The following is a 23,921-nucleotide window of genomic DNA, read 5'->3' as shown; positions in this document are numbered from 1 at the left end:
TTTTTCAGATAGTCATTCTTTAGTTGTAGTGAATAGCGATTACTGTTCTAGTTAATTGTTTTCTTATGCACCCAATACAATTGATCAGATTAATTGCATATTTGTACGAATATACTGTACAATGGACAGATTATAATAGCATAGTAGTTAAATAATAATATGTGATGACATAATGCTGTAAGTTAGGCATGAATAGTGTATAGTAATAGTAATAGCGTGTTCAGATAGAGTATGAAGGGGAGAAAAGAACTTTGACCAAATGGACAATAATACATTGAATTATGCATCTACAAATTTAATTTTGTTTGGTTTTAATAATTTAAATGTTAATTTTAAAGTTTTTTTTTTCATTGGTACGATAGCGGCAAAGGACAACAAAAATACAAATCGCGATGAATTAATTTAAAAAAACTATACTCATAATTAGGTCATCGGTGAAGTGTGGCACTGAAGAATATCAAAATATGCTGGGGAACATGCAGTATCTGTACCAATATGTCCCTATATTAGGTACGTTGCATCAAACAAGGTCCCGTACATCACGGCTTCGGTGCACAATTTTCTCAATGACAACAGAAAGGATTTTATATATATTTTATATTTTATTTCGATTTTCATTTATGCATCGTGTTTTACGCGGAAGGTCTGGATGAAACATTTTCGGGTAGCTTGTTAAAAACGATCGGGTTCAGAGTCTGTTGATAACTGTTATATATTATTTATATTACTTCACTGCATATTTATGTAGTAAATTTATTTAAGTAGTTTATGTAGGTATGTTGTATGCCTACTCAAATGCTCAATGGACTCATTGCTAAATAAATATTATATTATTCTAAAATATTATAACAGTTTTACCTGAACTTTAAAATGTTTTCTTTTCATTATTAAATAATTGTGTGTATGTAAAGTGTAGTTAATTTCAGGCTGGAACTAGGGGGTCTCCCCAAGTTTAAGTAAGCTTTGGGGCCCGTGTGCGTGGCACACTCTGCACACCCGGTTTTTACGGCACTGATCAGAATGCACAACGAAACGACGGCCAACATCTAACAACTGAGCGGGAGGGGGGGGGTAACGATTGCCAAGTGCATCATTACGAAATCGATGCAATAAACCGATAAACCGGATCACGCAACCGCTGAACCATCGCGTAAAATAATAATGATTTAGGTAAAAATGTTTTTTTTTTCTATTAGTACAACAGAAAACATGGTTTAGAACAGGGGTCACCAAATGGCGGCCCGCGGGCCGCATCCGGCCCGCGAATACATTTTAACCGGCCCGCAGACTGAGAGAAAATCCAATAATTTAATACGTATTTATTATCAAGCGAGATTGTTGCAGTCGAAATGTTGCAGGTAATTTCTTATCTTTGTACATTATTACTGCATTATTAGGTTTTTTCGGATGCAACAAATATTATACTAGCTGTGAAAAATATCTTATCTGTTTTATTATTTATTTGAAATTTTATTACGACAAGTCGACAACTCGTTAAGTCACATATATTAATATACGTACAACACGTCAGTCCGTCAGTTATCGGTGAGACGGTGGTGTCCGCTGCGACGTAATTTTTGTTCGTCCGTTCCGTTTTATTTATTAATTTTCGTAATTAAATAATATATTATTCTTTGTTTTAACTTGACTATGGATAGAAAAAGAAGAAAAATAGAAAATGAAAATAGACAGCTTTGTCCTGAATGGATGGACTTATATTGTTTTATTTTACCAGATAGAGTAGGTGCCTTACCTGTTTGTTTGATTTGTAATCAAACAGTGGCTGTTATGAAAGTATTTAATATCAAACGTCATTATGAGACACACAAGTCATTTGCCGAAAAATTCCCATTGGGTACTGGCCTTCGTAAAACAAAAATTGAAAATCTAAAAATGAAATATAAATCGGCAACTCAAATTTTGAGCCAAGCAATGACTGAACAACAAAAATGTGCACAGGCATCTTTACAAATTTCGTAGATACTCGGTAAACATATGAAGCCATTTACAGATGCTGATATTGTTAAAGAATGTATGCTTCAATCTGTAAATGTTCTGTTTGGAAATAAAAAGGAAATTGTCGAAACTTTTCGTCATATCCCAATATCAGCATCCACTAACACGAGAAATACTGAAGTACTGGCCAAAAATAATCACAATCAGTTGAAACAAGATCTATCTACTGCTGATTTTTATTCTATAGCCTTGGATGAATCAAGTGATATAACAGATACATCTCAGCTAATAATTCACGTGAGATACTTGAGCAATATCAGTGGGACATTTTACGAAGATAGCTACCACAAACCATAACCCCGACTTAAAGCAGCTAGTTGAAAGCAAGATCTGCCATTTTTCTCATTAAAAATATTAATTAATAATTGTTTCATATATTTATTTAATTTAATTATATTTTCATTAGTTTTAGTTACATAATAATTAATAAGTGTATATATTTTTTTTTAGAAATAAAGTATTTTTGACCAACCGGAATATTATAATAAATATTATGTACTTTTAAATTTTTATGGCCCGCGAGAATTTTCCGAATTCTTAATGTGGCCCGCCGGAAATATTAATTGGTGACCCTTGGTTTAGAACAACGGTGCGCAACATTATTTGATCAACGACCATAAAATCAATCTATTTCAATTAGGTGATTCCATTTCCTACCAACATTATCTAAGTGTATAATATATATGTTTACTTAACACAGAAAAACATTTTGTTCGTATAAATTAAATCGTTCATTTTAGGCAATTATAATGTTTCTTTAATATTATTAATGCAAAACATAAAAAAATTTAAAAAAATAAATACAAGATTTAGAGTTTTATGAAATCTGAAACATAAGTATGAAGTTATTTAAAATAAAAATACACAATTTGTGACTTAGTCATTCGGTATTAAATTATTGGCGCTCCACCGGTTTAGAACATCGTATCGCGTGCCCCTCAGCGACCAGTGCCACCGCAAGTTTTTGCGAGGCCCTAGGTGAGAACAGTACAGTTTCTATTCACCTAAATATATCTAACTATTCTAACTACTTCTAACTTGACAAATTGCGGGCCCCCGAATTCGTTTCGAGTGTGAGGCCCTAGGCGTAGGGCCGTGTTTATGGGGGTGCGAGAGGTACGTGTGCATCGGGCGTCATAACCACTGGGGCGCCAAAAGCTTTTTCAAAATCATAGTAATATTATCGAAATTTAACCATATTATATTTAATTTATAATATTTAACGTGTTCAACGCCACGGTCTCGACGCGTAGTCAAGATCATTAACATTGTCCTGATAGGTGGTGTTGCTTGTTCATTTTTATTATTGGTATTTATTTTTCTCGGAAATAACGACATCGTCGATAACAAATTGACAATAAAACATCATTTATACTTTATTATTATTGTTACTTGATATAATTAATTTAATGATATTAATAACATAGACGATTGTGACTTGAACGAGTTGTACGATTTCATTTTGAATTCATCTAAGATCTAGATGGCATCTAGATGAGTGTTCACATCATAATTTATGAACGGAGAAGTTGCATAAATAGGTGCCTAATTATTTTTCATCAACAATTATTTAAAGGTAAGTTAAATTATGCTATCGAATAAATTCGAATTGTAAATAAAATATCCAGGTTTAATATGTTAGGTTTTTATCTAGGTTCATGCTTTGTTTTATCTATACAATTTGAGTTATATTACTTATATTGTTTTTCAGTTGTTGATTATTTATTTAATTAATTTAGTAAATGCAAAATAAGTAGTTATAAAGAACTCTCTATTATGTAGTCTCCTTATAGCCTGTAGACATAAAAATATTTGATTGAGGAGGTGGAGGCGCTAAAAAAGATTCTTGGCACCGGGTGCTAATTTTGCTAGGTACGGCACTGCTTAGGTCAGAGGTGGCGAACCTTTTTTGATTCGTGTCAAATTTTTCCAATTAAGATTTTGAAAAACGTTCAAGTGCCTAAAGATTATATTTTCTACGAATAAAAATAAAATTACAGATTTATTTCACTATTTTTATTAAATTTTAGTAATTATTAGTGAAACACAAGCAGCAATTATTTCATCGGTCAAAACATTGGTTTTCTTCGATTTAATTTAATCCGTTATGGTGAAAAAGCTTTCACAAACATAAGTTGACGAAAAATATGAATGTTTAAGGAATATTGTCATTTTTAAAATATGTATAATTGGTTTCTTTGAATTTCTTACTACTAACATTTTATAAATAGTATGATTTCTTTTTTCTCGTATACAATTTTTAATGATTTCAATTTTTTGCGCGCGCCATAGGTTCGCCACCCCTGGATCCGGCGATTGTTTAAAGTTGCCCGCTCGCTGACGTCGGCACTGGTCGAGAAGCGTGCACGATCACCGAACGCGTGGACGGACCGCGCACTTATGATAAAGGTTCTTCAGTGCCGATATACAAACCTGATAACGTGTGCGTGCGCGCGTTGCGCGTTCCCCGAACAACAAGTTTTGGCGGTTAAAACGCGATGAGGTCGTTGTATTGCCGTTGTTGGTCGTCATCCAGTGCCGCAGCTCTGTCGCCGCCATTACACCGTTGTTCACCGCCGTTTGCTCACGTCCCGTCACTGTGCCCTACCCATTCGTCACTTCCGTTCCTGTGTCCGCCGGCGTTACCTGTCCATCTCGCTACCCTTCAACAACCGTTCGGCATCGTTTCTGCCGCGCACGTCGAACGGAACACTACCACGCAACCAGTTATCATGGCGTCGTCATCGTCAGCGAAGACCGCGGAAACCCGACCGCCGTATGCGGTGTTCATCGAGGGCAACGTGGGCAGCGGCAAGACCACGTTCTTGGAACATTTCGCCAGTTGCCCGAACGTGTTTTTGGCCAAGGAACCGGTACACATTTGGCAGAACGTCAACGGCCACAACTTTCTGGTGAATCCCGCACTCACCCCCTACCCCGTCATCGGTAGGACGTCTTCTTAATCCGCTGTTCTTGTTTGCCTGTTGACAGGGTCTCATGTACCAGGACCCGAAACGCTGGAGCTTTGCGTTTCAGTCAATCGTGCAGAGGACCTTTCTTGAGTTGCATCAGGCTAGACCGAAACCCGAACAAAATATCAAAATCATGGAACGATCAATCTACAGTGCCAGGTGATCAAAAGCGTTTTATATTTTCTCTGAAAACGTTCTTAAAGTATATAATTTCATCGTATCTCTGCTCAGTTTTGGGAAATAATTTATTTTATCAATATATTTTGGTATTTTATTCGAATCTGTGTGACAATTTGAATTTTGAACTCGGGTCATTGCACGTACGGGTGGGGTGGAGTAAACGAGTTTGGCCATGAATAACGGCGGGAAGGGATTATTATAATTTATTTTTCTTTGTCATAAAACAATCACAATGAATTCCAGATGTTCTGGACCGGTGGACTTGTACATTCTTAAACAAACATTCTCAATCTAATTATAGGTACAATAACTAAATAAATATTTTTGTGTCTAATGGACATTTCATTGGAAAAAAACATTTTTAATATATTGACTTAAGAACTGAATAAATATTTCTTTGTCACATTTTTATTGATTTTTTTTTTCATTTGAAGATTTTATCTTTGCCTGGGAAGTATAAAATTGTCATTTGATGTACATTTTGGTAATATGTATTCATACTGTGCTGGTCAAACTTATGTCATTATTATCATATTTAATGTTCAACAAATAATATTGTTGATATAATGTGGAAACAAATATTATACTATTTAAAATATAAATAGAATAAATAATAATATCTTATGCATTTAGTGTTAATATTAAAAAAATCTGTGTAATTATTTTACTTCATATGTTAATCTTTATCTAGAATTACATTAGATTTAATTATTAAATAATAGCTTATAATTTATGACTCATTTTTAGTTGTTTTTAATTGTATTGTTTAAATTGATTTAAACTCACTATGATATTTTTAATATTAGATATTGTACCATATTTTTTGATTATTATTGCCATGTGTAATAGGTTTTATTAAGATTTTTTTAAATAATTGGTTCAAATCATAAAACTTATACTAATGTTTTATGATAATCAGATGAACTTTAATATATTAAAACATAAGATTTTAATTTTATGATGTACAAAGTATGTTTTTGAAAATTAAAATTTACTTTTGATACCTTAGGTGGTTTCTAAATTATTTCTAATTCATAAAGATTCATTAGAAATTAAAAAGATTTTTTGAGTTTCCATATATTAGCCTCATAAAAGTTAATTTTTTTAAATTTTAATTGACTTGGAAATTTATAAAATTTAAATAATTTTTAGAAATGAAAAATTATATAGCATTATAGTTGGTTGGTGAATGTTGAATGTTACAAGCAAATGTTTGAGTTTCATTTTTGTTTTTTTAAACAAATTTTCATGTTTGATGATTTATTATAAACAATCATGAATTATTTCATGTCAGCCTTTTTAATATTTCAATATCTTTGTTTCGATAATTATTATTGAAAATTGTGTAGGAAATGAAATAGACAAACATTCAATCTATATTTATGATTATAACTGAATGGTTATTTTTTAAAGTTATTATAAAAAAAAAAATTTAACGACAAACATTTTAAATAACTAATTTGTTTATTTTATTGAAATTCTAGAAACATATTTGTTGAAAATTTGTACAAGGACAATCTTATGGCTGCTCCTGAGTATGCTGTGTTGGATGCATGGTATTCTTGGCTAATAGAAAATGTTAAGATAGAATCGGACCTCATAAGTATGAAAAACAAAAAAAGTTGAAAACAGTTCTATATTTTATTCGTTTTATAGTTTATTTGAGAACAGATCCAGAAGTTGCTTACCAAAGAATAAAAGCCCGAAATAGGCCTGAAGAAAAAAATGTTCCATTTGAGTACATCAAACATTTACATGAATTGCATGAGAGTTGGTTAAATGTGACCAAAACTGATGTTCCTAAAAATACACCTGTAAGTAATTTATTCTTATATTTTTCTCTTACTATTTGACTGTCACAATTATTTTATACTTACTACTATATAGTTTTTTTTTTTATTAATACTACTTAGATATTTTTCTAATATAATGTAGATATTTAGTTAGTTATGTATTAGTTGATGTAATTGATTTTAATTCTTAAGTACCTATTATTAAAGCTCATTTGAATGTAGTAGTACATATTTATTTTTATTTTAGGTGATTATTATTGATGCTAACCAAAGTATGGATTTAGTTAAAATGCAATTTAATGGTATTAGGGACCTAATTACTAAAAATGCTTCAGCAATTATTGAACCGAAAACAATTTCTAAAATCAATAATAGTATCAGTGCTGTTCAACTCAACAAATCACCATGTAAATTGATGCCAGATTCAACTATTGTTTCGGCTCAAAGAGTGTAATGATGAATTGCTTTTTTTTTTTACTTTATATTATATAATTACATATTTTGAACTCTAATACATTTCATATTACATATTACATTTTATATTTTAATTTTCTTGAAAGTATTGATATGTTTGAAATGAGGATCAGGGTTTATCATTATAGATTTCCTGTACTTTTTTTTTTTTTTTTTCATGACTATGTGTCTTGTAGTGACTTCACTGTAATATAAGTAATAATAACCAATTTTAAGTGGTTATTATCAATAAAATTGTTTTTATTTTTATGAAATTGATTTATTTTTAACTTAGGTGCATACTTTTGAAAGACATTTTTTATTGCACATTGTATTAGTTATAATTGATATAATATATATATATATATATTTATAGCTTATACTCTGAACCATGAAGTAACTTGTAGAATATTTCTTTACCATATGCACCCTTGTACCATACATTATAATTAAGATCAAGATCAGTTATTTTATTTTTATTTTATGTATAAACTTGCAATTTTCTTCATTTATTTTATATTTAATTAAGATTAATGATTTACTGTGATAATTAAAGTCTATTTTTATTCCAATCAAACACTTATTTAAGTATGTTTTATTCTTAGTCAAATGATGAATCCATATAAAAACATTATTTTTAAAGAATATGAAGCAAAAACTTTTATATTTATATTCAATATGCTGTTGTATGTACAACTTCCAAGGTGGCATGATACAATTAGCAGGTTTAAAATTATGTTAAATTGATATTATCAATGATTATAAATACTAGTATTAATAATCAATGATATTTTGCATACAATAGTTTTTGAGTACTTTTGTGCAAAATATAAGTGTAAATAATTTGTAATTTTTATTTTTCATAGGTAATCTGTTTTTGTAACAGTAATTGCATATGCTATTCTAATTACACAATGTACTTATTTACCATTGCTTAATTTCATGAAGAATTCAAATTTTAAAAATAATTAATTTGCTGTTTTTTCTTTATTAATTAGTTTATATAATTAAACTAAAATATAAAAAATTATGTGAATAAATTATTTACATTTGTGTTTCATACATTATATGACTTATTCATACATTTTTGTAATTAAACTAATATAAATATAAATTGTTAAATGTACTAAAGAAAAAATTAAATGGATTTGGTTAACCTTCAGGTTAAACTAGTTAAACTATAATTATATCTATATTATTAAAACAATGCTTAAAGTGTTTTTACTATTGGGGTAGGAGTTAAAACAGTCACTTCATAATTATACTTAAGAAATCAAAACGAGAATTAGTAATGAAAACATATTTGCTCTTACCCCTTTCAGAACAATTAACTTCCATAGCGTTATTAATATGATCAAAATTCAAAAGGAATATAATCAATGCATATTTTTTTATTATAAAAGACTAAATTTAAAGAATTGTTATGGACGTACATTAAATGTACAAGTATCATAGTATATGGGACCACACACCACATAATTAATATTAGAATAACTCTTATACAGTAAAACCTGTGTAATATGGAAATAGTTGGGACCGGATATTTTTTCCATTTTAGACAGGTTTCCATTTAATGCAGGTTGTTAAAAAAAAAAATTCACGATAGATCTTTATGAAATACATATAATTTATTTTTTATTATTAATTCATTTATTTCATATATTTTACATATTATTTATCATTGCATTTTACTCTAAAATTCATCCAATGTTTTTTGTTTTGTTATTTGACTTGCCATTTTCTTTTCTACTAAATTTTTAAAGTTGGGAATTGATTCAAGAAGTTAATTTTCATTATTTTGATACAATGCGAAAATTTCTAATAGTTTTATTTCATGGAGGGCGTTCGTATACGTTTTAATATCACTGCCGTGCAATGATACATTTAACTGTTTCGTCTTCGGAACTGGATTGTTCAACATCTATTGAAGGGCAAGGTTTCACTGTAGTATCATTAGTTCATAAATGCTTATCGATGTTAACATTTCATCACTATCAACTTTTTCATTTATTGTAGAACATAGCAATTTAAAATCGTTATCGTTATCATTAATGGCATCTGTTGGCTGGTCCAAAACTAAATTAAACCCGGCTTTTATGAAACATTTTTTGACTAAATCTGGTTTTATTAGTTTACAAATTTATTCAACCAATAAATTGCATCTAGTACATTAATTTTATTTGACAATTCATTAACATTTTTTATGCTATCCATACTTGCTAATAATGATTGTAAAACCATTTTACGATAGTTTACTTTAATCGAATAAATAATTCCTTGGTCCATAGGTTGGATAAGATAAGAAACGAACATTTGATAAATTTAAATGCGAATGACATGTTGCATTATCAAGAAATAAAATAACTCTTCGATTTTGTTTTTTAAATTTATTGTTATGTATGCAACCAATCTTCCATTATGCTTCCAGTCATCTATGCTTTATTATTAGCTCGCCAAATTATGGGAAATTTTGTCGAATCTAAATTTTTGAAACATCTAGGTTTTTGTGCTTTGCCTATAACTAGAGATTTTTCAAATTATCCTTCCATGTTAGCACATAAAAATACCGTTAAACGTTTTTTGGAAAGCTTACCAACTTTACACTCTTCACTTTTTCCTGATAGTGTTTTACTTGGTAATGCGCGAAAGAATAAACCCGTTTCATCACCACTATAAATATTCTTAGGTTCATATCCTTCAATAATTAGTTTTAATTTCACATTCCATTCATCAACATTTTTAACATCGACACTATTTAACTCACCGTAAATTTTATGCCAAACAATATTATGTCGATTTTTAAAACTTTCCGACCAGCTATTTGATGCTTTAAATTCGGTGACTGACATTTGTTCAGCAATTTGGCGTGCTTTAGTCTGTATAATTGGTCCAGAAATTGGTATATTTTTTGCTCTAGCACTTACAAACCACTTCCAAGTCAAATTATTAATTTCTTCATTAGCGTTGGATTTTGGTTTTCTTTTCATTTGCCCATTTCCTAAAATGAAAATTATACGTACATATATACGAGTAGAATTTTGAATTTTACATTTTTATAGTTAAGCTTATTGCATACCATTTATACATTGTTCTTTTATTTCATTTTTTTGCTTTAATATATTATACACTTGACTTTTTCCACATTTGAAAAGTTCACAAATTTGTTTTACTGTTAATTTATCTTTTTCACTTGACTCAATTAGTTTAATTTTTTCATTTAGTAATTAATATTTATTTTTGGACGTCATATTGAATGTACATCTATACGCAGTCTACGTCAGAACACTACTACGACACTTATCGATAAAATAAACTTATTGCAACGAAATAATCTATATACATAATTGATAAAGATTATATTTATTGACTAATAATTTTAAAATAGTACATGTACATATTTCCATGATATACAGGTACACGACAAAATATTGTTTCCATTTCCACAGGTTCCATCTTATTCAGGGAACGATGTTTTTAAAACTGCATTAGGTTCGCCGGGACCGTAAAATTTTTCCATAAAAGTCAGGTATCCACGTTATTCAGGTTCCATATTACACAGGTTTTACTGTATAATCATTGTAAATAGGTACCAGTTATACAGTTGCAATGGCTAAAGGATTATGGTTATTTTCCAAACAATAATAAGTAAATACAAATCACATAATGGAATAAGTGAAAAGTGGTTCTGCGAAATGCAGAATTCACGAGGCCAACCAATTATATAATAAGTAACCCAGAGTTGGGCGCACATTATTAACTAAAGTACATGTCAAAACTCCGTATAGGGGATTTACATGTCAGCCAAATACTATTGTTGACAATCTAAAAACGAAACAGCAATCTAAATGTTAAAACGAGTACAAGGAGTTCACCCAAGAATGACGTATTTAAGGTAGTCATTAAATGTAGTCATGAAGGGTTTAATAATCAGATGTATTAGATCAGTATTTCTCAACCTTTTTTGTTGTAGAACCCCTTAAATTTAATGTAAAATTGTCAAGGCCCCCTCAATCAAAATTATTAATTATTTATTGTTAATGATATACTAAATTTATATGCACTATTTCACTCAAATAAATTATTAAAATGTAAAGAAAATTAATGTTTTTTAACATATTTTTGAAATGTAATCCTATAGTTGTATAAAACTTAAAAAATATGCATATAGATGCATTAAATATCTAAAATTATACATTTAAAAAAATCATAAATAATATTAAATACTATTCTTGAGCCTTCTTGAACTGCGTATAATGTATGTCTTTGTTAATAATTCATTTTAAAACTGAAACTTTTGAAACTAATTTATTCATTAAATGTACGAGTATCAAAAATATAAGAAAAGAAAAGATAATACAATTTCTACTTTTAATTTTATTTATATTTTTCATTTCGATTTTTTATAGATTCTAATGGAATGTTGTATAATATGTCCGATAAAATAGAATATGCATAAAAATGCCAAATATACAAAAATATGCCAAATATGCATAAACATACAAAATAAGATTTCAAATATTTAACCGTGGTACCTTGAAATGGATTTCTATGTCATCTAGCATTAAATACAGCTTTGCAAGATTGATATGAAAATGTATGAACTTACGAGCCCTGGTTATAATTATTAATGTCACTTACATATTTTCGCATATCATATTTATATCAGGTGTGATATTTGAAACTGAAATATGCAAGCTTGCTTCTAAAGGCTGTTGTGAAATTCATTATCCATGTTTGTTTTTTATAATTTGAAGTTGTAAAAATGCAGTTTCACAAAGATACGCCAATACTGGTTTAGTTGACGCCCACCAACCCGCGTATTGGAAAAGTTAGGCCATTACTTAAATACTATCTTAAAAAAATTCCATTCAAATACTCGTACTAGATTATGAGTTATGGCCACTGACTTTTTAATTAATTAACATACTGTATCATATTATAATCTTTTTGCAAAAATTTTGCATTGATTAGAACCATTTCTGAGGTAAAAGAACCGAAGGATCTGATGAAACGAAATAGTGAGAGGGCAAAAAATTGTACCTAATGGTCTATTTGGCTGAATGCATGAGAAATATTAATGAATTAAATAAATGGTTGATAACATGTGGCATTGTTTTAAAGTTTTAAATTATTTTTTTTACACTTTAACAATGTATTCCATTACCTTGGAAATTACGTTTGTTTGACCAATACTTTTAGAATTTAATTCGATATAATATATTATTACTTTTTGATGAGTAGTGAACGTTTTCAAATTTCGAGAGAATTATCTTGAAGATATTTTTTTTCCAAGTACAGTTCTCCAACATTGAAGCATCATACCACCCATCAAACCCTTCAGACTAACAAAGCAAACCGGACTCAAAGGTAAATTGATGGTAGTTTGAATTCTTATGTCGTATACGCCACGCAAAGGTTTGACGTATAGCAACACAAAAAAGAAGTTTGTTGGTTGTTGAACACTTTAACCGTCAAACAAGCACGTAAAGAAAAACCTATAATTGGCCCGGACGACTACCTACTTAAGTGATAAAGAATACGATCTAACACTGCTTATAGGATAGTCGAAAACAGGTTTTTTAAAAGGCTTACTTTTCTTTAGTAGCTCTAAAGTTATTTTACACTCGAAACAACTGACAAAGAATATGATCTAGCACTGGATTGAGGTTTGAAATACAATATAGTTTTAATACCCTTTTTGTAAATGTACCAACTTTCTCATATACTCGCACAAGTACGCAAAGAAGAAAAATTATTAAATATGAATACCTTTTATAGTTATATTTAAAACCTTTTAATTTAAGGTAACGAAAAATATTTATTGATACAAAAAAAAAAAAAAACAAAAGAATGACTGATTACTTCACTCGTAAATCGGACAGCGTTCCGTCCTCCATATCGATGGCAGTAGAACGAACGAACATCACGTCTTGCAGGGGGCATTTTATTCTATTGCAATCTATCTGGTCAGCATTTCGTGAAGGTGGTATATGTATGTGTATGTGTGCGTTTGCTGACAATATATTAATTGTATCTTTATAATAATAGTTAAATTAAATTAGGTGTTAGTCGATAATACAGCACTTAGCTTAGTGTGACCTAAAATCACGTCAGTTATTCCGATTAGATTTTCGCGTTGAAATTAAAAAACCCTGTTTGTACTGAAAATCTATTGAGGTCAATAAAAAGTTAAGTTTTCTCTGAAAATTAAAAATATTTCATGATGTGTTTAATAGTTATTCATTTATTCATTTATATATTATTAATTCTTCATAAATTCTTTGTTAATTATTTTTGTTTATGTACTTAAAATATATCGTTTAAAAATTTCAATTTATTTTAGTGATAATAAAATTATGTTAATGTATACTTTCAGATAAAAATAAAGGACCTTCAAATTCAAATGATAGACCAAAATCTCATCCTCCTCACTTGAAAAGACGAGAAATTGGTAATATATATATGTTTTGTTTGTTTATATCAAATTATATACATATTTGATTTCAGGTTTATGGCATGCTCGTAAACAAGTATGAGAGAAGATGAAGAAGTGCTGGATATGCTTCGACCTATAGTGAAATCACCTTCTCATTTAAAAGGCCATGAACTAGATCTCTGGCATAAAGAGCAAAATCGAATGTGGCAGAAAACAAAAAAAAAAAAAAAGAACAACAAAAAGAATCAGGTAAATGTGCAATTTTGTTTTAAAAAAAAATGTTAATGTTGAAATTTTAATTATAAATTTGTTTTTTTATAGTTCATCAAATTAAGAATTGATGGAATTGTTTACATAGAAGAAAAATGTAATAAAATAGAAGGAGAAATGCCAATTTCTGATGAAAATATTAAATCTAAGTCTTACACAATGTCAAATTCTAAAGTAGATATTAAAGATTACAATAAGTTCTAATGGCTTATTTTAGGATTTACACATTTTATTAAATATATTTTAATCTTGAAGTTTCAGAGCTCTTAATCTTGAAAGATCTTCAAAGATGAAAATGCTGAGTATATAATGGATAGATATAAAAAACTTGAAGATTCAAATTTTAATTAAAATTTAATTAATTAAATTTATTAAAGTATAAGTAGAATTTTAAAATGTTGTCTTGATATAATATGCATATTATACGATTACGTTTATATGATTAATAATTATATTTTAACGTTCAAAAATCCTTTTGACTATTAGTGTTGTTGGTATTATATACTATAACATATATTAGTTTAATAAATAACTGTACCTCAACTATTTAGAACTTTAAAAGGAAATTGAAATTATTATTCTTCTTCTTTATTTTAATACTATTGTTTATATTTTTAATTCTAATGTCAGAGGTTAAAATATATACTTCTTCGTTATGCACACTTACAAGGATTTTGTCATACTCCCATTTCAAACGTTAACAGTAATGAGTAACACAGTTAAAATAGTTGGTATTTTAAATTTTGCTGATGATACATCTTGGAATTTTAAATATACATAAGATAATTTAATAATAAATGTAAAATTAAAAACAAATGTCATAATATACAGAATAGAATCTCAACACACTTTACATTTTGTATTACACAAAGTGTGTCGTACTGCACACGATTCTAGTCCCAGTAATAGATAGTTGATTATAAATAATAACAATTTTTAATAAATGTGTATCCTTAACAATATTTTGGGCAATTATTGTGGGGGAACAAAGCTGACTATATAACTTAGTGCAGCGGTTCCCAAAGTGTGCGCCGCGGTACCCTGGTAGGCCGCGATGTCTGTACAGAGGCGCCGCACCATCATGAAATAATATATGTTTTGTTATAAAAAAACCTGGATCAAAAAGGGCGCTGTGAGTCGAAAGTTTGGGAAGCACTGACTTAGTGATTATACTATGATAATATTTTTGGGGATTAAAGTATTGTCTAGACCAGCGTTTCTCAATCCTAGAGGGGTCGCGAACACCTTGACTTGGGGTCACGTAGGTCAAAAATAATAAAACGCTGATTTACAAAATGTAATTTCTAATCAAATTTTTACCTAATATAGATGGAGGGGGTGGTCGCGAAGTGATTGACCATATTTTATGGGCGATGCCCGTTTCCACCAAAAGTGTATCATTCCCTTTTCCACCAATATCCGTTTCCACCAAATGAAATATTGACCACGTTTTTACCAAAACAATTGTATACTACGCTTAAATTAAAAGCTATAGCACAGAAATAACTTTATTTAAAATATACTATTAATTCAATAAATGTAAAGGCATTATATAATATATACAATATAGGTTGGAAAATGTTAAATTTTACTAAAAAAAATGGTCAGATATAAAAAAGATGAAAAAAAAATATATTATGATATACGATACCTTAGTTATGTAAATTGTAACTATATATATAATTAGTTGATATTTGTTAACTGATCCAATAAAAAATTTAAAGTTTAGTTAAGTTAGTTTAGTTTAGTTTAGTTTAGTACTAGTGTTTTATTTCCACGTTTACTTTCGATAACTTTAGCCATCACAAAATTACAAATTTTAAAATTTACGTTTTATTTTAACACATACGCAGTTGTAATGCACTCTTTAAACTGTGCCATATTTTCACTTGTTCATAAAGTATTTGATTATTTAGATATTATAATGGTTAATAGACATAAAAGTACATGCATAAGTACGATAATGGCTTAACATACAATTAAATACAATAAATGTACAATATACGAGGGCTATTCAGAAACTAGGGAACGTTTTGTAATAAAACAAAAACTAGGTACAGGAAAAATATTTTATTTTATACATCTGAAAGAGTGACTAAAATGCTACTTTTCTACATAGTCACCAAACAAATTAAGGCACTTATCGTAGCGGTGGACAAGCTTCGAAATTCCTTCGTTATAGAAATCCGCCGCCTGCGATCTCAGCCACTGAGTGACGCACGCCCGGAGCTCGTCGTCATCAAAACGCTGTGTCGCTAGCCAGTTCTTCATCTTCGGGAACAAGTGAAAATCACTCGGTGCTAGGTTGGGACTGTAGAGTCTGATCGGTACTGCCAAACATTGCGCAAGCTTAGAAGAGCAGTGCAAAACAAGCGCCGAGGAAAGTTATCGTTAAAAATTTTGTTTTTTCATGACAATGCCCGACCTCACACGGCAAATCGAACTGCAGAACTTCTTGACTCATTCAAATGGGAGATTTTCCCACATCCACCCTACAGTCCCGACCTAGCTCCGAGTGATTTTCACTTGTTCTCGAAGATGAAGAACTGGCTAGCGACACAGCGTTTTGATGACGACGACGAGCTCCGGGCGTGCGTCACTCAGTGGCTGAGATCGCAGGCGGCGGATTTCTATGACGAAGGAATTTCAAAGTTTGTCCACCGCTACAATAAGTGCCTTAATTTGTTTGGTGACTATGTAGAAAAGTAGCATTTTAGTCACTCTTTCATATGTATATAATAAAATATTTTTCCTGTGCCTAGTTTTTGTTTTATTACAAAACGTTCCCTAGTTTCTGAATAGCCCTCGTACATTGATTATATTGTGTGTATATTTATATATATTTTACATCAATCCGAAAAACTCATGAAAAATGTAGGTATTTTATCCTATTTGGTGGAAAAGGGAAAGGTGTTGGTGAAAACGTGTTACGCCCTATTTTATACCTATTTTGGGGGTCGCGACACTAAAAAGGTTAGAAAGAAATGGTCAAGACACCCTTTTCCCCAAAACCCCAAACAAAATCCAAAATATGTCACTGTAGCTATAAATATTCTTATGCGTATTATTAAATACTCGTAATAACAAATTTTTACAATTTAAAAAAACTGAAATGATTTTTGAAGAATTTTCTTGCACTTAAATATACTAGTACAAAATTATAAATTATTAAAATTGTAATCAATAATTAACTTTTGAAAATGCTTTTAAAGTATATCAGGTAGTAGGGAGTGGTAGGTCTAAATGAAGCCGCCTATTGGTTGACTATTGATAAAATTTATTTTCAACATTTAAAGCATCCCTTAACTAAACAATAATGCAATCATAGAGAATTATTTATATTTTAATACATGTTTTATACTTAGTTTTAATTTTATTACATATGAAATTTAAAAATTAATACTTATTTTTATTGATACATTTTAGCTACTTTAATTTTACAGAAATTTAATTAATTTTGATGTTTATATTACGTATATATTTTATTCATCAAAATTAGCATTCAGTTTAATGAAATTTTAACAATTCAATAAGTGAAATACAACCATAATTTTTTCTAAATTAATTTTCAAATTCACACTTATATAAATTATTTTGAAATTCTATCACAATCCAATTTCAAAAGCATTTTGTATGTTTCTAGGACTTATGTATTAAAATGTATTTTTACATGCAAGAAGTTTTCTTTTTCAATTTTAACCCTTAACCAATATCGTTTATATCACTTTTTCATCGTACCAAAAAATTGTATTTTAGCCAATGGCTTCGGACTAATTATGTTTTTCGGTATCAGTCTCAATCACACATTTTCATGTCATGAAATCTATTAAAAAATTTTCCGGATTATTTATGACTCAAGAACATCTGTTACGTACTTTTTTTTATCTCTTTTCATCATGTAATTATTATGTTTAAATGGATATTTTCAGACTTTGCTTCAGATTAATTTTAGCTTAGGTGATGATTACGATGTCAAATGTAATGTAATAATATTATTTTTATATCTAAAAATTAATTTATAAATATAGATTACAATCCATCACCCGTCTGTCCAATTAGTGATTAGTCAAGTTAACTTAATGTAGAAAACGACAACAAACTAAGTAATTTTTTTTTTATTTTAATGAGTGATTTAAATATTATAAGTTGGTTAAAAGAGATAGATGGTGATAATTTGAGTATTATAATAGGTTAAGATTTTAGACATAAAATTTTTTAATAATTTTACGAATTAAAATATACCTTGAGATGTATAAAATATAGTTTGTAATTTATTAGAAATAAATAATTTATGATCTTGATTTTATTTTATTTTTTGAATTAGTATCTAAGCTAAAAAGAAACTTTTTAGAACTTCGAACCTGAATGTATATAATTATAAAATAAAAATGACTAAAAAAAATTTATAAAAATATATATAAAATATCCATGTAAAATTGTATTATCAAAAAAAATTTAACTAAAAATAATATTTGATGAAAAAAACTATGTCATCAGGGAAGAGAATGATCATTTGAATACTAATAATATGATTTAAAAATGAATAGTATTGAAAAATTAAAATTTTTAATGTTATAAGCAATGACAATATTGGGTCATATATGACTCCATGATACTGGTTACGTAAGTGCAAATAAGTATAACTGTTAAGGGTTAAAATGTATCAACATTATAGCTTTTAGTACTAATCACTATTAATTACCTTATGACGAGGCGCTTGAGAAGCATGGAACGTTTTGAAAATATTCAACACTTCATCACTGGATTGATTGCTGAAAATTCGTTGGAAATAATTGTTGACCCGTTGATCAAGAGTGATGAGCGCCATAATAAATGTTTATGTATGGTCTCAAAATAAAATAAAACAACTTTAAATAGGGTATTAATTATAAGAATCTTATTCAATTTAAATAGTGCCTATAATGTGAATAAATTGTTTGGATAGTAATGACTTTAAAAAAGTGGGGAGATGTTAAATGGTCCGCGTCAAAGCAGAAAGTGTGCTCGAAAAATGTAATCTTTCGGATACTTCAAATCGTTTCCTTGGTTAAATAATAATCATACAGTGTAGTTTTCCGTTAAGCCAACATATTAATTATAATAAAAATTTAAATAATGTTATAACCCAAACCATGTTATCAGTTTTATTTTCAAATAAAGCACGTCGGTGCTATTGGTTACTGGATAGTCATTTCCGAAATCGACGGTTCTCATATGCGATTTTGCTCTCTGAATCCTTTTACGTTATAATTTTACTTTGTTTATAATGCCATTTAAAAAAAAAAAAAAAACTATTTTATTTTATTTCAAAGCTATTTATAGGATTTAATATAGTGTTCACCGATATGAAAAATAGGGTTCAACATCTATGATTATTATTTTTAATATTTTATTATTATTATCGTTATTATTTTCTATTAATTATTCATTTTTTTTTTATTATTATAATAATAAACATAAATTATTTATTTATACAAGGATCTAGAATGCCATTAAACTAAATTTAATTCCAACTTTTTACTTTAATTTTTACTAACTGTTAAAATTCATCATATGCATTGTCAGTTTCATCAAATAGTATATTATATATACTATTTGTATTTAGTATATTATATATAACATTATAGTTTTGAATTAATGATAATATTTGAGTATTCAAACAGGTAATATTTGAACGTCAGATTGTCCGTAATGATCGGACACCGAATATTAATCGGATCACCGAATATTACGAATAACTGAGAATATTCGGCTTTTGCAATTGTAATTTATCAAGATATTACATTTAGACTATCCAAATATTAAAAAAATCTGAATATACGTCTTAATAATAATCAGTTATACACTACGCGTATAAAGAACGCGTACGGTTCCGCGATAGTTTGTACGTTTGCATGCAAACCTCAAGGTTTTATTTTTCGGCGTTAAAACGCTGAATTTTTAAAACGCATACCTACACTAGCATATAAAAAGCGTAATGTGTAACCAGCTTTACATTATTGTTTTAATATTAGTTCACACTTATATTTATATGAAATGAACCAAGAATAGATATGTATGCAAATAAATATACATTTGTGGCAGACATCCATACAGTTCCAGCGTAAGTATAACTTTTATAACAAAGTTATAAATATTGTAATCAGTATAACATTTATTTAAATCTGGTCACCTTACACAAACCTTATTATTTCTAACACAAATTAGGGCAGTAAATAAAGGAAAAAGTGTGAAGAGTGAAAAGTATTTCATAGAAGTAAAAAAAAAACAATATAAATAACGGAAAAGCCTGATATATTTTGAAATGTTAATACATATTATACATATACATATACACGTACTGTTTGGTCTATGGCATTTTTAAATTTACTTATTATGGATTACACTAGTTAACAATTCTGAAACAAATAAAAACAAAATTTGAAAATAATGATGTGCAATAAACGAGAATACCGTTTTTATGGTTATATTAGGAGTATAGTAGATTAATAGAATTGAATGTCATTGGATATGATATGAGACACAAATTATGTCACACAATAGTTTATAATATGAATATATTTATGTTTGTATTACATTTTTGGTTACAACAATGTTAAGATTTTATGAAATTTTAAAATATACATATAATTGTAGTATAGTAACTTATATTAAATATTAATATTTGTAATAGTCGTAACTGATGTTTTTTATAAGATAAATTCGTACCATTATAAAAAAATAAAATTAATATATTTATATGAATTTTAATTAGATATATTTATAATTGAAAACATATTAACTTAAGTAATTTATGTATATTTACTAAACTTACATTTATATCTTTGTGTATGTATTATGTATTCAATATTATCCAATCCCAATACTTTTTCTTAATTAATTAGTTAATTATAGTAATTTAATAATCTTGTTTTTTGAAATAAATTATTTAAAGTCACTAAAAATATAACTACGAAATATTTGAAAGAAATAAGTATTGATATAATTTAATTTAAAATACATCTCTAAAACTTGAAAAAAAAAAAGAAAAAGATTATTTTTTATAACGATAATTTTTATAGGGAAAATAAAATAAAATCATATGGAATTTAATTTATTAGAACACAAAATTAAGAAAAATTAATTTTAGTTTTATGGTATAAAATTGTAAATTTTAAAATTAAACATCAACTGAAATCATAATCATGGCAAATTCGAAAAAAAAAAATAAGTAGTAATTCAAATTATATAACTAAAACTGTTAGAAAGTGTGAAATAAATTTATATTTGTACTTACTGTCAATGGGCTCATTTTTGGTGCAGCTTTGGCGACGGTCTTGATGACCTTGGCAGATTCGACTTGTCCGACGACAACGATGTTCATGGATACCTTTTCAGCGCCCATTTTTGGTTTTTTGTTGGTTTTTTAGAAAGCAAAGTGTAGACTAAAAGTGAAGAAATAAAATATAACATTATTTAATATGAAAAAGTCCTACCGAAAATTTATAGTTGATTGTTTCATACTCACCAAAGTAATGATTTACAAAAAAATGTGTTATGCCGGAATTAGGATCTCGGGTGCCTTTATATAAGAACGAGGTTGCCGCAAAACTTGAGGCGATATGGCGTGATTATAGTACGTCAGCGTTTGCTTATTCATACATTTGTTAATATGATACGTTAATTAGTTTGTTTATGTTTACGAAATTTGTATGAATTTATCTCATATTTTAATCATGTACAGAGTTAAATTAATCTTTTTTGATGATGAATATTACATTAAAAATAGTGCAATTTTCAAGATCATGTTAACTATAGGTACATATATATAAAACTTACTTATATTGTACCTTTTGATTTTAATGTATTCGTTTTCCATTAATTAGTATAAGTTCAAACCCACTCCTCTGCATAATTACTTGTAACCTAACATTAATAACAAAATTAAAATTTATCATCGAAATTTTTGGGTAAAAACCACTATCACCTCTATGCAGGGGCGGATCCAGAGTCAGGGAACTGTGGGTCAAGCCATTTCAAGAGGCCATTTATTAGGGATGAAACTGAATTAGAAATGTATACCTTGTAAAAAAAAAAAAAAAACATAATATGCTCATAAAAGTGTTTAAGTATATTTATATTACATTTTAGAATTAGTGATATCACCCATAATGACATATTTACGATAAATAAATATAATCTAATTTTATTAGCGCAACAAACGTACGGAATAAAATATGATTTACTAACTTTCTACCAAAACGATATAAATTATGAATTAAAAAAATTTAAATTTTGAATATACATGGTATTCATTTTTCAAGTAACTCCGATGGGCCAACTGTCCAAGAGTCCAAATCAAGGTCTAAAAAGAGAAAAAAATTTCCATGAGACCAATTTTGTCAACAAATATTAACAGTGGGTCAGCTGACCCCCTGAACTTCCCTCTAGATCCGCCCCTGCCTCTACGCTATTGACACCGATAATTAGAAATTGAGACCGTTTTAAACATTTTTCGTTCGAATACATTTTGAGGACTTTAGCGCCACATCATCCCTATATTATATTTTAGTTTTTATAATCAAAGATTTAATATATGCATTTTAAACAATAACTCATAATTTTTTTAGATAAATAATATGTGTGATTTGTTAAAACATTAAATACATTAAATAATATTATATATTATTTATTTAAATATTATTTAAAGGAGAAAAAATAATTAATTCTATAAGATTTCTCATTTAATTTACTGTGTAACGTTTTTATTTTATTAATAGGGCGCGGATTTTTATCTAATAAAAAAATCAAAATATGTAAATATTTATGTTCTTATTTTTGCTAAAATATGTATTAAAAAACGTAAAATATTTAACAAAAAAATCGGTATTTTCCATTAATTTTTAATTATTAGTTAATAATTATTCATTTAATCATCTTCAATGTTGTCTTCTTCGGAACGATTGGATAAGACATACATTTAAAGATTTTAATGTATGGCGGTTGATTTCAAAGTCAACTCGTAGCGGCTGAGGCTGTTTTCAACGTCAACCGAGGTTAATGGGGCATATTTCATACCACATACATCGAATGGTGTTACTTCAATATAATTTGACATATTTTCATTTATATTAATAAGATTATATCAAATAGTTTTCATTTTTTTATAAACCAACGTATTACCCAGTACGTAGTTTAATTAATTTTTTTTATAACTCCAAATTCTACTTGAACTTAATTTCATTAAATTTCTGCATTTTCCACTATCGCGAGACTTTCAACTATTATTAGATTCAATGTTTCTTATATTTTATTATTTTAACCATGAAAAAATTTTTTTTGGAAATATTTGCTAAATTATTTTGCAAGTTATTAATTTACATATCAGAAGTAATAGCAGTTTTAGTATCTGATTTAAGATTTGAAATATCTTTTTTCATTTAATTACAATATAATAATTGTAAATTAAATAAAAACTGTATTGAAATGGTATGAAAATTTGAAATATTTACAAAATATGTAAATATTAATTAAATATTTAAAAATATGTATTTACATCAAAATATGTGAAAATATGTAAAATAAAAAAGGTCTCATATTATTCAGGGTGTTATGAAACGTGCTTATTTTTAATTAGAATTGAAAAATTCACATTCAATAAATATATGTAGGTAATTACATAAAAATCCGCGCCCTATTTATTAATAATATTATGTATTGTTTGAGTACCTCGAATTGGTTTGTTAAAAACTAATTCAAAATTGTCAAATATCAGTTTTTTAATAATACAATAATCTAAAATTCTACCAATAAAAGACACAT

At 28.2% G+C, this 23,921-nt stretch overlaps 4 protein-coding genes and 1 long non-coding RNA gene across 7 annotated transcripts; 3 read left to right on the top strand and 2 right to left on the bottom strand.

Annotated features, from left to right (window-relative positions):
• The first annotated feature begins 1,650 nt into the window (after positions 1-1,650).
• On the top strand, positions 1,651-1,980 carry LOC112690380 (general transcription factor II-I repeat domain-containing protein 2-like). The gene has a single exon (XM_025564389.1). It carries the CDS (start codon positions 1,651-1,653, stop codon positions 1,978-1,980), a length of 330 nt encoding a protein of 109 aa, XP_025420174.1.
• A 2,425-nt stretch (positions 1,981-4,405) lies between these two features.
• Positions 4,406-7,494, top strand: LOC112690389 (deoxynucleoside kinase-like). The gene is made up of 5 exons (XM_025564403.1): positions 4,406-4,928; positions 5,008-5,147; positions 6,653-6,771; positions 6,825-6,982; positions 7,209-7,494. Exons 1-5 carry the CDS (start codon positions 4,515-4,517, stop codon positions 7,413-7,415), a joined length of 1,038 nt encoding a protein of 345 aa, XP_025420188.1. The 5' UTR covers positions 4,406-4,514; the 3' UTR covers positions 7,416-7,494.
• Positions 7,495-9,385: 1,891 nt separating this feature from the next.
• LOC112690386 (tigger transposable element-derived protein 4-like) lies at positions 9,386-11,371 on the bottom strand. 2 transcript variants are annotated; one of them, XM_025564401.1, is made up of 4 exons: positions 10,491-11,371; positions 10,179-10,412; positions 10,008-10,109; positions 9,386-9,935 (listed from the first exon to the last, which is right to left on the bottom strand). In XM_025564401.1, the coding sequence occupies exons 2-4, from the start codon at positions 10,399-10,401 to the stop codon at positions 9,847-9,849; spliced, it is 414 nt and encodes a 137-aa protein (XP_025420186.1). In that variant the 5' UTR covers positions 10,402-10,412; positions 10,491-11,371; the 3' UTR covers positions 9,386-9,846. The 2 variants fall into 2 exon arrangements, with proteins under 2 accessions (XP_025420186.1, XP_025420185.1); XM_025564400.1 differs by having other exon boundaries at positions 10,008-10,412.
• Positions 11,372-13,772: 2,401 nt separating this feature from the next.
• Positions 13,773-14,436, top strand: LOC112690390. 2 transcript variants are annotated; one of them, XM_025564405.1, is made up of 4 exons: positions 13,773-13,865; positions 13,922-14,099; positions 14,172-14,294; positions 14,376-14,436. In XM_025564405.1, the coding sequence occupies exons 2-4, from the start codon at positions 13,947-13,949 to the stop codon at positions 14,388-14,390; spliced, it is 291 nt and encodes a 96-aa protein (XP_025420190.1). In that variant the 5' UTR covers positions 13,773-13,865; positions 13,922-13,946; the 3' UTR covers positions 14,391-14,436. The 2 variants fall into 2 exon arrangements, with proteins under 2 accessions (XP_025420190.1, XP_025420189.1); XM_025564404.1 differs by having other exon boundaries at positions 14,172-14,427.
• A 6,031-nt stretch (positions 14,437-20,467) lies between these two features.
• Positions 20,468-21,734, bottom strand: LOC112690387. The gene is made up of 3 exons (XR_003149211.1): positions 21,628-21,734; positions 21,397-21,544; positions 20,468-20,518 (listed from the first exon to the last, which is right to left on the bottom strand). It is a non-coding gene; the product is annotated as an uncharacterized LOC112690387 (long non-coding RNA).
• Between the last annotated feature and the right edge of the window lie 2,187 nt (positions 21,735-23,921).

Source organism: Sipha flava, unplaced genomic scaffold (genome assembly GCF_003268045.1).
Source record: "Sipha flava isolate LNK unplaced genomic scaffold, YSA_version1 501_pilon_pilon, whole genome shotgun sequence".
NCBI lineage: Eukaryota > Metazoa > Arthropoda > Insecta > Hemiptera > Aphididae > Sipha > Sipha flava.
This window is presented reverse-complemented; position numbering and strand designations above follow the sequence as displayed.